The sequence below is a fragment of the Gracilinanus agilis genome, chromosome 2 (genome assembly GCF_016433145.1).
Source record: "Gracilinanus agilis isolate LMUSP501 chromosome 2, AgileGrace, whole genome shotgun sequence".
In the NCBI taxonomy this organism is placed as follows: domain Eukaryota; kingdom Metazoa; phylum Chordata; class Mammalia; order Didelphimorphia; family Didelphidae; genus Gracilinanus; species Gracilinanus agilis.
This window is the reverse complement of record NC_058131.1, coordinates 53,731,816-53,745,941: the sequence shown is the minus strand read 5'-3', so window position 1 is coordinate 53,745,941 and position 14,126 is coordinate 53,731,816. Positions and strand designations below refer to the sequence as shown.

The 14,126-nt window shown below is 36.1% G+C and overlaps 1 protein-coding gene across 2 annotated transcripts in view; it reads left to right on the top strand.

The window, feature by feature from the left end:
• Positions 1-14,126, top strand: part of LOC123236772 (BTG3 associated nuclear protein) — a 212,092-nt gene that overhangs the window by 32,800 nt on the left and 165,166 nt on the right. For both annotated transcript variants that reach the window (XM_044663189.1, XM_044663187.1), the window contains exons 4-5: positions 1,046-1,168; positions 3,084-3,259. In XM_044663189.1, the coding sequence (XP_044519124.1) occupies positions 1,046-1,168; positions 3,084-3,259 (299 nt within the window). The remainder of the gene's footprint in view (positions 1-1,045; positions 1,169-3,083; positions 3,260-14,126) is intronic.

Here is a 14,126-nt window from a genome sequence, read left to right as displayed (position 1 = left end):
TCTGATCTTTTCAGATTTTAAAAGGCTGATATTAAAGAATGTCATTTAAAGCCCCCATCCTCAAAGTCTTTTCATTTTGGGAAGAATCTTAAGAATTTGCCCTTTAGTGACATAAACTTTAAGAACCCAGCATCACCATCCATACCACATGAGGTATAGAGTAAAACTTTAGCGAACACTAATATTGATTTATTGAAATATTGAACTCGCTATTTAAACAATAAATTTACCTTACTGAGTTTTAGTTGGTAGCATCCCCAAATGCTCAACATTGGCAATTAATTGAGATTATGTAGCTTACTTCCTCATTACCCTTCCAAAAAAAAAAAGAGCAGATTAAATATCATTTTTTCAAATTTAAGTTTATCAGTTTAGTTTTAGAAATGTTTTCAGTATAATTTTTCTTGATGAAAGTACCACATTTCAAAAATTAATTATTCTTGGAATACTATCCATTTTATCTGATAAAATTATCATTTATTGCTTTCCTTCAGAGAAGAAAACTGAAGCTTCTTTGGCTATATTTAAGGTTTAGAGACTTTTCCACAGAATTTATTGGTTTAAAATGCCAGTGTCTCTAATTTGTATAATTCTAATAAAATTAGATGTGATTGTGAAAAAACTGATATTCCTTGGAATTGCTTGATAAAAATTTAATCAATTAGAATTTTAGAGTTTGGATTATAGGAATTAGGTATAGAATGGGTAAAGATTACAATGAAATATTGAAGCTATTTCAAGTACTTTATTGAATAAAGGTAGGGTCAAACCTTATTTATCTTAGGAGAGAAATGGAAAGTAATTTCAGTCCTGGAATATCTTTTCTTTGTCACTCAATATACTACTTGTGGGTTTGGGAGGGGGCAATGGAGGTGGGTGGGGAAGAAAATTTTTTTTAAGGTTAGTGACAGATTTGGATTTCCTATTTCTTGATTCATTTCAATTAATACAGATAATAGACAGTTGACCTTATTAGATTAATCTAATGTGCGATTAACATGTTGTTTCTTTAAGTTATTTTTTCTTTGTGATTTTTGTTTCATAGCGTCGTCCCCCAGACTACAGTAATACTGAACAATGATCGACAGAACTCCATTGTAGCCAAGATGGTTGGGCAAGAAGAACCTTTGAGCAGGGCAACGGATTCCCTGGAAAATATCCTTAGCAAGTCAGTAGCTACAGCACCAATCCCACTTCTCTGTTTCCATTTGATACTCTTACCAACCTCTTCCCCATGACATTCAAAAGAGCAAACTCAAGATCACTTCTACTTTTGTTATGCTAAGGGGAGACTGTTATATTCCTATAGGCATTGAAACTATTTGTGTCTTAATTTGTGACAATAGAACATGGTTAATTTATGGGCACCATTGTCCTAAGGAACTCATGCTATAAAGTGAGTGATGTGGTATATGGAATTTTGTAACTTTAAAAGTTTTTGAGCTTAGCTCAGACATTGAATTCTTTTATAATATTTGGTGAACTACTTGGACATTTCAATAGTAGAACGAATGAGATTAATCATCTTGCTCACAGGAATATTTTTTTTTTCACTCATTAGTTGAGAAAATTGACTAGCATCAGAGATACTTTAATGCTTATCGTTTTCTGGATCAATAGCAACATTAAGGTGTCTATACCACTTATTTTTTTTTTTTCTGTTAATTCTGTGGGCATATCTACTTGATGACTTTTTCAGACACACCTTTTTTTTTTTTTTTTTTTTTTTAAAGTTAACAGAACTTCTTAAAACAAATTTAAAAATGTTTAGGCACAGGAAAAGACATAGTTATCACTGTTATGTTCAGGTACATTACTTTTAGCCACCCCAAATATGACAGACTTGCTTCCTCCAAAGATAATTTTTCTGTCACTTGTTTCCTATCTACTGCCTTATAAAGCCTTGGGCTGCCTTTTTTTTTTTTTTTTTTAAACCACCAAACTTTCTCTGCTAGCAAACTCCTTCCTCTTTTAACATATCTTTAAAGTCTTAGCCCAATACTCTAGAAAACCAACTGGGTTATAGAGAACTAATAATGGAAAGGATAAGAAAGAAGGTGACAATTCCCTGAGCTTTCCTTTCAATCTGCTTTGTTGTTTCCCATTGTGAAATGGGAAGGGTTGATTTCTCTCACTGAGTATCCTTGAGATCAGTTAGAATACCTGCTGCTTTGGATAGTCAGCATTGCCAAGAAGGTGATCCAGAAGCAGCCCATGCCACACTATCCACTCCTCCATTTTTTGTCACCACAAAGTGATACAATATTTTGTGTCTTCCTCTCCAGAAATCTCATTGTGTTTCACCAATGCAAGTTAAGGGATTAGAAAAGAGTCAGTGTAGAAGTCAGGCACTAAGAGAGGGTGAGGAAGATGTAGAATTCCCTCTAGCTGTTATCTGGTTTCTCCTAGGTCTTTGTCTCTCTTTTGCTCTCTTTGATGCTGAGATGGTTGAAATGCTCAGAAGAGCCTCCTTCCAGTGGGTTATCTGCTTTTTTTATTATATGCTTTCTGCTCTCTCTCTGATGGTGTGGGGATCATCAAGATGCAAAATGCTGGAGTAATGGTTAAAGTGGTTGATATCTTGCATTGAATTGACTCAGCAGAAACCCCCTTCCCATTTTTTTTTTTTGTCCTGACCTGGCGTTTTAGAAAAAGAGAGTACCAAAGAAACCACTGAGCGATTTTCAAGTGCCAGTTCTCTACAGGCTGTCCTTTGGGAACAGAAGCCAGTGTTCTAGGTTTTGTCATAGAATACATTTATCTGCCTTATTTGGTGATGAAACTAGAACTTAAAACAAATCACATGGAGTGCAAGCATTACTTTTTTATCTTCAAAATATGATTGACATCCTTAGATTTTTAGTATCATGTAATTGCTTTATAATATTTTAGCCCTCTGCCTTGTTACTTATACGGTCTTGTTATTAATTATAATATGATATGTATTACATTATGAGAAAGCTCTTTGAAGTATAAAACCTATTCTTGAAAGAAAAAAAATGTCCCAGTGATTCAATACTAGACTCTCATTTTTTTATTTCATAAATTGACAAGTTGCGGATTTCCTTTTGTTTCCGTTTCAGTGCTGTTCCTGCACGTAGGCAAAACACCATAGTGGTGAAAGTTCCAGGCCATGAAGATAGTCACAATGAAGATGGAGAAAGTGGGTCGGAGGCCAGTGACTCTGTTTCCAATAGTGGACAGTCAGGAAGCCAGAACATTGGAAACAATGTTACTTTGATTACGTTGAATTCAGAAGGTATGTTAAAGGGGTAAAGAAAATGAATGAAAATTATTGTGTTGATTTAAGACTACACTAACTTTAAATGAATTATATTTCCTTTGATTTGTGTAGGGGTAATTTTTAAGATAACCATTGCCCAGTTTTCTGTGGCATTAAATTAAGAACTTTCATCTATAATACACAATTATTATAGTCCGTAGCCGAGTCTTGGGAGTTTTTCCATCATTTCATAGCCACTGTTGAATTATTATTTCAAAATTTTTATATTTAGTGAAGATAAAAATTTTACATTTGAATGCTTAGTGTTGTGTTTGCTCTTTAGAATGGAAATGGAATGTTAAGAATCATAGGATTTCAGGCTTCAGAAGGTACTCAGAACTATATCTATTCTACCTTGGACCTAGACAGGAATTCCCTTCACAGAATAACTGAGATGTGGTCATCTAGTCTTTTCTTGCAGACCTTTTTTTATTATCCTTGTAGCTTTAATTAGGAGATTTTTTTTCTGTTCATCAGACATCAGTTTTCTTCTTTGATACTAATGCATACTGCTCCTAATTCTGTCCTTTGGGGCCAAGCAGAACAAGTCGAATCCCCCCCCCCCCCTTTTTTTTTTTAATGCAATGAAAATTTTTTTAAATTTAGAATATTTTTCCATGGTTATATGATTTATGATTTTTCCCATCCCTCTTCCCTCCCCACTCCTGCAACTGACAAGCAGTTCCACTGGGTTATACATGTATCACTATTCAAAACCTATTTCTATGTTATTCATATTTGTAGTAGAACGATCCTTTAACATCAGAACTCTAATCATATCCCCACTGAACTACATGATCGAGCCTTTGTTTATCTTTTTGCATTTCTGCTTTGCAGTTCTTTCTTTGGATGTGGATAGCATCTTTCTCATAAGTCCCTCAGGATTGTCCTGGATCATTGCATTGCTGCTAGTAGAAAAGTCTATTACATTTGATTGTGCCAAAATGCATCAGTCTCTGTGTATAATGTTCTCCTGGTTCTGCTCCTTTCACTCTGCATCAATTCCTGGGGGTCTTTCCAGTTCACATAGAGTTCTTCCAGTTCATAATTCCTTTCAGCCCAATAGTATTCCATCACCATCAGATACCATAATTTGTCCAGCCATTCCCCAATTGAGGGACACCCCTTCATTTTCCAATTTTTTGCCACCACAAAGAGCACAGCTATAAATATTTTTGTACAAATCTTTTTCTTTATTATCTCTTTGGGGTACAAACCCAGCAGTGGTATGGTGGAATCAAAGGGCAGGCAATATTTTAAATCCCTTTTCACATAATTCCAAATTGCCCTCCAGAATGGTTGGATAATCCTTTTTTTAAAAGAAAAAATTATCGATGTCTTTATAAAATTCCTTACTTATCCCCAAAGATCCATGTCTTATAAAAAAAAGTTAAGAGGGGTCAGCTGGGTGGCCCAGTGGATTGAGAGCCAGGCCTAGAGAGGGGAGGTCCTTGGTTCAAATCTGGCCTCAGATACTTCCTAGCTGTGTGACAAGTCTGGGCAAGTCTCTTAACCCCCATTGCCTACCCTTACCACTCTTCCACCTAGGAGCCAATACAAAGTATTGATTCTAAGATGGAGGGTAAGGGTTTAAAAAAAATAGAGTCAAGAAAGGAAGAAAGAAAAAAAGTTCTTAACTAATGATTTGAAAAAAATCTGACTTCTATAAAATGTTCTCTCCTCATGATCTCTCATGTCTGCAGTAAAGTGTTTTAGGTGGGGAGGGAAATGTCTTTTTATGTTGTTTCTTTGGGGCCAAACTTGACCATTATAATTTTGTAGCTCTAATCCCTTCTCAATGTAGGGTCCTTCAAATGCTTAAAAACAGTTACTATATTCTTCCTCCCTTCCCTTTTCCATGTTCAATGTCTTCAGTTCCTTCAACCTATCCCTTCTATGACTTGAAGTCAAGTTCCATTTCCATCTTGGTCGTCCTCTGAAAATAGGATTTCTCTCTAGTTTATCAGTGCTTCTCCTAAAATGGGGTACCCTTTAGTGAATATGCTATTCCACATGTGGTCTGACCAGGGTAGGGCACCATGGGATTATCTTCCTCCTAGACTTGCCATTCTATTTCTAGTTATTAGAGCCTGAGAATAAAGATGCCTTCCACACTGTGGATTCCTTTGGAGCCTGAAGCAGATTATGATACCCAAAAAGCTGCTGAATAAATCCAATTTTTTGAATCCAAAAATAGGATTTCAAAATTACTCATATAAAGTTTTATTCTATCAATATTTTTAAGGTCTTAGAATTTCTGGCTTCCTTCAAGTCCCTATTCCAATATTACCTCCTACCTAGGGACCTTTCCTGATCTTTCTGTCCTAGCTTTCTTCTTTCATTTCAAATACTCACCTTTCTCCCAATTGTTAAGGTAAACCTTTCCTATCAACACTACTTATGATTTATGTAAATGAAATGATTTACATGTATGAAATACAAAATATGTCTTATATTTATTTTTGTATACATGCTCCCCTTTCCCTCCCAATCTTCTTTTGAATGGAATCTTCTTCTTCTTTTTTTTTTTTTTTTTAATTTAAAAAACCCTTACCTTCTGTCTTGGACTCAATACTGTGTATTGGCTCCAAGGCAGAAGAGTGGTAAGGGCTAGGCAATGGGGGTTAAGTGACTTGCCCAGGGTCACACAGCTAGGAAGTGTCTGAGGCCAGATTTGAAACTAGGATCTCCCGTCTCTAGGCATGGCTCTCAATCACTGAGCCACCCAGCTACCCCCTGAATGGAAGCTTCTTGAGGGCCAATGGTGTTCTTGTTTATGCCTTTGTGTTTTCAGCACAGTGTCTGGCATATAGTATGTGTTTAATAATTGATTATTAAATTTAAAGTCTCTTTTACTCCCTTTTCCTCCTTCCAAATCTACAGATCTTTGATGATCATTGCCTTTGATGAGAAGGAACAAAAATGTTTAATATATCAGTTGCTATAATTCATTGAGCTATCCCATGAACATAAAATTCTTTAGAAAAATAAACAGAATGCTAACCCTAAATATGCTTTCCTTTATGTAAGACATTTTTATGAAGGATAGGTCATTTATTTACCTTGTTATTAATTTTAGGGTTGTATAAAACTTTATTTTAGGCCCAAAAGTGTCTATGAATTTCAATTAATATACCATACAAACAGAATTAGACTTTGAACCTTTAATTTCTATTTTTTTGTACTTTATTGCATGTGGCATTAATACAGCTTTTTGAAGATCATTAAATAAGAAAATGGTAGCTAGAAAGAAGCATGAAGTGATAAGAAATGGATGATTTAAATTGAAAATTCCATAATTTCAGAGTTGGAAGAAATCTGCTAGGCTATCTATTCTAGCTCATATTTGAAGTCTTTCTACAGCAAATATGACTAGAATCCCCTAGGTTTTTCTCGTCAGCTTTCACTGAGAAGAAAGACATTCAGCCTCCAAGGCAGCCTAGTCCATCCCACTTTTGCATAGCTTTAATTATAGGTAAGTATCACTTTACATTAAACCTCAGCTTAGCTCTTCGCAACTCATTTCTCTGAATTTTCATCTTTGGGTCACAACCTCACAAGCCTAGTAGCCCTTCAGATTTAGCTATGATGTGCTCTGTAAAGTCTTCTCTGGCTCCATCCTCCCTGGCTTTTAACTGATCTTCATGTAGCATGAGTCTGATGCCCTTCATTCTTCTGGTTACCCTCATCAGGACATTGTCCAGCTCATCAGTGTCCTTATCAGAGTCCTTTTCAAGATGTGATTTCCAGAATGAAATACCAGGTCATGATCAAGCAGGACTGTTGTTCCCTCTTTTGTTTCTGCACATGAAGTTTCTTTTATTGTTGCTTTAATGTTAAAATGGTTTTCTTGGCGTCCATGTTCCACTCTTGACCCACGCTGAGCTCACAGCTCACTAAAACCACAAGTCTTTAATTCTGTATGCATTTATTAAGTGCTTACAGTTTGTTAGATCTTGTGCTAGGTCCTAGAATGCAAAGCCAAAAACAAGACAATTCTTGTCTCCAAGAAGTTTGCGTTTTCCTAGAGTTGCCTCCCTCAGCTTGAACTTGTAAGAATGCTTTTTGTGTAATAATTTTCCCTTTATTTATATTAATTGTCATCTTATTAGACCTAATAATAAACAGAGGCAAAATAATAAAAGCATGATATCGTGTATATATACTACATATTCTTTATAGTATATACCCTATATAGTGATCATGTTATAGATATCCTCTAGGCATCCTTTCAGATTATAAGAGCCAATTTATAGAATGCTTTAAGATCTCATTGTGTCCTTTCAGCAAGGATCAAAGGGCATATGTGATGAGATAGCCATTATTATTATCTCTGTTTTACAAATGACAAAACTGAGGGTCAAGGAAGGTGTTCCTTGCCCAGAATCACATAGCTACTAAACCTTTAGGCAGAATTTGAACTCAGCTCCTCCTGACTTCAAGTCTATCATTCTATCCACTATACCATATAGCTGTCTAGTATCTAAATTGCAGATTTTTCACTGGTAGATGGATTTTCCCATGGAAGTTCCCCTACATTGATGAAATCATATACATGGATAGACCAAACCCAATGCCCTGTGCTTCTTAACGTTTCATGACTAGTGATATAGTTGTATTAATAAGTGACCTGTCAGGATCTCACAAACTTTATTCACTTTAATCATGGCAGTCTTTCACTTTTCTGCAGTAAATGAAGATAGTCTTGTGTTTTATATCTCTACTCCTACATTTTTAGACTGTGTTATTTAGAAAGCATGCATTACATAAACTTCAGTTACATATTATAAAGGCTTCTAAAGCATAGCTTTTGGATAGATTAGGAGTGTGATAGGACTATATTTTTTTCAGTTTATTCAATCATTTCTTAATTTCCAAGTATGTGATTTCTAGAACCAAACAAGGAGTCACAGGCAGCCTCCCAGCTGATGATGGTATGTGGCCTGAAATTTCCTTTTTAAGCCATTTGAAACCTGGTGTACATTTCTCTGAATGGTGGTTAGTTCCAGAAGTAGATCATAAAAGCTTATATAATGCATCCTATGTAATATGTTTGTTCAGAAAATGCTCTATAAATACTAGAACATTAAATGACATGAATTATTATTACTGTTCTAGATCCTATTCATCATATATTATTTCTCTGGGAAAATACCTTCTGAAATCCAGTTTGGGATTCCAAGACCACATGTTTTTGTTGAAAATGAAACGAATGGTTCCAAGTTTGAGAATTGTGGGGGTACAAGATAAGTGGGAGAATTCTGGCATAAGTTGGTGCTAGGAGGGAAAGGGCAGGAGTTGGATAGGAGGATTTGGTGGCAGGGAGGGTACTGTAGTGACTGTGGCGTCTTGCTTTAATGTTACCTCAGGGGGTGCTTCTTGGTCAGGGAGGATTCTCTGGTTTTCCTTTTTCTTCTATGAGCCATGAGGTGAGGACTATCAATTTTCCTTTTGGTTTCTACTACATGTCATTTAATTTCTCTTTGACCCCCTCACCTACTGTCTTGTCCTTGAACCATACACATGGCTCTTTTGAGGTTTTCAAGTGATTTTTTGGGGATAGCAGCAATAGAAAATAGAGGGGAAGCGAGATGTAAAAAAAAAAAAAAGTTCCTTCCAATTTCTTCTTTTCTCTTATGTTTTCCCCTTAGAGCTGACCACAAGTGCTAATAATGGTTGGTGTTCAGATGCACCAGAAAGATGCATCTAAGAATTAAAATAAGATTGACAGGCTTTTCAGAGAGATTAACCCAGCCATTCATTATAAGGCTTGGAGTAGGAGTCAGGAGTGAAAAGCAGAATGAAGCCTAGGATTTAGGGTTGGAAGAGCCTCTTGGGGTAGAAGTGAAGATGGCTTGGAGTATGGGCATATGACTGATGGGTCATCAATGAGGATGGAGTGGTCAGTTTCAGAATGGCCTTATTTAGTCTCTTTATGTTCCTTCTCATCAAAGTTAATTTTGCTCGCTTTATCTCTTTCCCATCCCTTTTGCACAGGGATAGAATCTGTCCCTCAACATGCATTTATTAGGCAGTTACTATTTGCCCGGCACTGTGCTAGGCATTGAGATATATAAATGACAAAGATGACAAATTCCTGTTCTCAAAGAACTTATTTATCTTCTTATCTTATCGGGAGACAATATGGAGATCTATAAGTCTGTGCAAAATGTAAACAAGGTAAATGTGAATTAAACACAACACTACAATTCATTATTGAGTATAATTAAATTAAGTATTAATAAATAGATTAAGAAGTATGAAAAAGAAGACTTGAGAGTGAGGTTCTAGGCAGTAGGCCATGGGGGAGAAAAAAGGAGAAGGGGGAATGGGAGAAGAAAAGGGAGTTCTGATCTCTATGCTGCAAAGATAACTGGCTATTTATTGTTAGGAACTGCTTGAATTGTCTCATCCAAATTGTGGTTGTGTATTTACTCTCTGGAAGTGTCTGAATGTGGTCTTCTGCTGAGCCTTCTGTTTATTTTGTCTATTACTTAGAGAGCTTCTTGACACTTTCAACCCCTGGCATGCCTTTGTGACCAAAATTGGCTTCCAGAGTGGAGTGAAAATAAGGGCAAAAAAAACCCAACCCAAACATTTTAAAGAGATGAAGTTATAGAAGAGACAGTCCCCTACCCTCAGCCCCAGCTAAATATGATAGTTTAAGGAGAAACTGTGATGATTTAAATGCATATTTCTAACATCTTTATTCAAATTTACTAGTTCGTCAGAAATAGATTTTTAATTATTTGTATTTGTATACCCTTGTGTAATTGAGTCTTCTTGTTTTAGTAACTGGGATGGTTATTTTACTTGAAATTATCTTTCTGGAATTCAATATCATTACTAATAGTTTCTTATACTTCTTTTGTGGGTCAATGATAACATCCAAAGCATTTTCCTTCTAATATTGTTTGATTTTCACAACATTTTAAAGTAGACAGTGCCCCAGGAGGTGGCATTAGGTCCTTTGCAGTTGAGGAATCGGGGACTTAAATGAATCTACTGACACCTCATAGCTAACAATTGGCAGTATTGGAACCAGAACTGACTCAGAGATCAGTGTTCTCCAGGACAAATATGGACGTTGCAAAGGCTTGTGAGCATAATTGGAATTTCTTAAATGTTAATCCCATCAGACATGGTTTTCTGGAAACACAGACTAAGCAGGCAGAGCATGGGATGTCTGATTTTGTAAATCACCCTGAAGATTTGAAGGGAAAAGTGAATGTTGTAGCTATTTTGCTTACATAGCTAACTGTTGGTGAAATCTCACTGGTGAGAACAGTGTTGGGAAATGATTGGTCAAGGGTCATTCTTTACCTGTTTCACATGGATATCATTTAATAAATCATACAATTTACATAGGACCTGAATCTGAGTCCAATTCTTTTGTTCTGATATTAATTCAGTATGAGCTTTTATCCTTATATTCTACATTTAAAGTAAGGAAACAAAACTAAAAGCCCTGAAATGATCTCCTCATCCCTTAAAGCGGGGGTTGGCAACGTATGGCTCTTGAGTCGTATCTAGCTCTTTTGAGGGCCAGATATGGCTCTTTCTGCAGGAGCCATAAAGTCAATTTTTTTTTTCAGGCGCTGTTACAGGAGCGCGCACTGTGAGCACTGTACGGCTCTCACGAAATTACATTTTTAAAAATGTGGCCTTTATGGCTCTCATGGCCAAAAAGGTTGCCGACCCCTGCCTTAAAGGGAAAATTGCCTAACTTAGGTTACCTAAAATAGATATGACTCTTATTACAGGAGCATCATGTAAATTTGAAAAAAACCCAGTTGACTTTTTTCTCCTATTGTTTTTTCTTAATATGATCTATATCACTTATATTTTAAGATAAATATGGCTCATGGTAATATACATTTTATTTAGAAAACATAAACAGATGGAAAATTTTCTGAAATGGTTTTAGGTCATGTTACTAGAAAGGACGGCATTTTGAGACTTATCAGTTATAGATAAATATATCCACAAAAGGTTAATTCAGAGCGGTGTTTTCTCTGTGTCAGATTGGTATGTGAATTTGAGAAGGTGAACTTCTTGGATAAAAAATTTAGGCTGGGAAGAAAGTTACTTTAGTAAGAGGAATTTTTTTTTGCAAGGGATTTTCATTGATAATATCTCTGTTTTTAATTTTGATGTTACACTTGAAGGTCAGGAATTGTGTTTTGAAATTGTTTTATGATAGTATTTCTAAGTGTTTATATATTATGGTTCAGATGTTTCTAACCCCGGAAAGTTTTTAATGCTATAGAAACATTTGCTGAAATTTTTCTTTTAGATATGATTGCTTGGCATAGATTATATTCAGACAAATGTGGCCTTTTCCTTTAAAAAATGTGATTGTTGTATATGTAAATGGTGAAAAAACAGCTAATCCATTAATGTCCCTTAGATCAGATTTACTTTGGAACTTTTGTAGAATCATCCATTAAAAATGTTCAATGAGATTTATGTTGTGGGAATTGGATTAGTGTGCTCCCTAACCCTCCCTCCCTCCCCAACTCCCCCCATGACTGGAAACAACTTTGCTTAGCTGTAGAATGTTAAGGAGGCTAGTTGGTTTCAGAGAAATTGCATTATTAATATAAAACTGCTAAAGAATGATAGGCTTGTCCTCTTGATTTAGTCATTTTATTTCTTGATAAGAACCAAAAGTTGCAACTAGGCAGCTTGTTCTTATCTTCTTGTAAGAGAGAACTTAAAAGCCTAAAGTTGACTTTGGAATGACCCAGATTTTACAGTGGTTATACTCTACAAAACGCTTGTAGTCTGTACTAATTGCTGTTTAGTGTATTTAAAACATATTTAAAATTGATCGTTGGTCTCTAAAAGGTACAGGCATATTGTCTCATTTTGTGATGTGGTACTGACTTTTGTCATGTAACTGAAAGCCTGTAAAGTTGTGCTCCACAGAGGTACTTCCTTTAAATTAATTTCTTGGAAAATTTTGGTTTAGTTCTGTTAATTTTCTACTTAATAAAGGGTTAAAACAGTCCCTTCCTCTTTCTTGTAGAAAATAGAATAGCACCCATTTAATTGAATGAAAGACAATCAGCTCTTATGGCATATGGCTAAGAATTGGCAGTGGCACCAAAGTTATGCTTAGGTACATGAATCATGATTGTTCTGAAGAGGAGATGAAGCAAGTGTAGCATCTTATGTCAAAGGCATGGGATACATAAGCTATTCAGGAAACGTAAGATTGGAAAATGGCTAGTTGTGTAGGAAGAACTTGAGATAACAGATGAATGATATATTTTAGTCCAAGGACTACACTGAAAATATCTAGATGAAAGCTCTCCCCTTATTGTTGGGTAGATCTTTTAAAAAGGATTTTTTTTTAAACCCTTGTACTTCGGTGTATGGTCTCATAGGTGGAAGATTGGTAAGGGTAGGCAATGGGGGTCAAGTGACTTGCCCAGGGTCACACAGATGGGAAGTGGCTGAGGCCGGGTTTGAACCTAGGACCTCCTGTCTCTAGGCCTGACTCTCACTCCACTGAGCTACCCAGCTGCCCCAAGGATTTTCAATTTAATTTTTTTTTAATCAACATCATTCAGCTTTCTATACCCTCCCTCCCCTCATTTAAAAAAATATGTTACACAAACAGATATAATTAATCAAAACAAATTCCTGTTTTGGCCATAACTGAAACAATATCTCTCAATTTGCACAAGTTTAATTAACCAGTTAATAAATATTTATTAAGTGCCTATTTTGTACCAGGTACTGTGCTAAGCTCCAGAGATATAAAAAGAGCCAATAGATAGTCCCTTTCCTCAAGGATCTTATAATCTAATGGGAGTGTTGATGTAATTAATTTCTCTGTGCTGGGTTTGAGACCTCTGTGTCTTGGTATCCCTGAACTGGCATGGATCTCCCAGGTGGATTCCTTAGGTAGAATTCCCCAGGATCTGTGGATCTCTTTGTCTCTCTCTGCTGACTTGGGCTGGAAAAATGACTCCTTGTGGTTTTTGTCTTGGATTTTTTAGTCAGTACTCAGTCAATGGCTTCTAGATCTCTTTGGAGTTGTATGATAGAGCTCTGCTGGACTCTGCTACATCACTCCCTTGGCTTTGCCTCACTCTTCACGAGGGAGTTTTGGGAGCACATTGCTGAGGATTTCCCAGAATGAGTAGACTTGGTTTCAGTCTGCCCATTGGAGGGTATGGATAAACTCATAGAAATGCAGAAATATTTAGGATGTCTCAAAGTTTTTTGTTTTTAAACCAATTTATGCTGAGCTTATAGTTCATTTGGTTCTTATGTTTCTTTCTTGGAGACTTAAGTGGGATTAGTGATCCCTGTGTTGTAGATGTACAGAGAGGCAGACCTCTGTGACTTTTCCTTCTCTCCTATTCTCATTCACATCTTCCTCTAAATCCTTCTGAGAGGATCTGCCCCGTGTGTTGGGTTCATTTCACTCAGCTTCTCTTGCAATCTCAGTAATAGCTTGTCATTTCTCATTCTCCCTGCATGCCTAAGTTGCACTTTTCTGCTCAGGGCTTATCCTTAATAATGTCTTTTGTGGGATTTTCTAAGTATAAACCATCGCTGATAATGTGATCACCCAGTTTATACTCAACATGTGTCTTTCAGTTGTATTTTTAAATTACCCAGTTACCCCAGTGTCTGGTCCATAGTGAGCACTTACTACATAAATGCTTGTTGATACGGAATTACTTATCATTTTGCCTCTTTCAGATTATAGTCTTCCATGACTTACAGCTGCGTAGCATCACTATGAGGATGTGCAAATAATTTGTTGGTAAAACATAAAATTATGTAAGTCTTTAGGGCTTTAGATGATGAATATAGTTACATC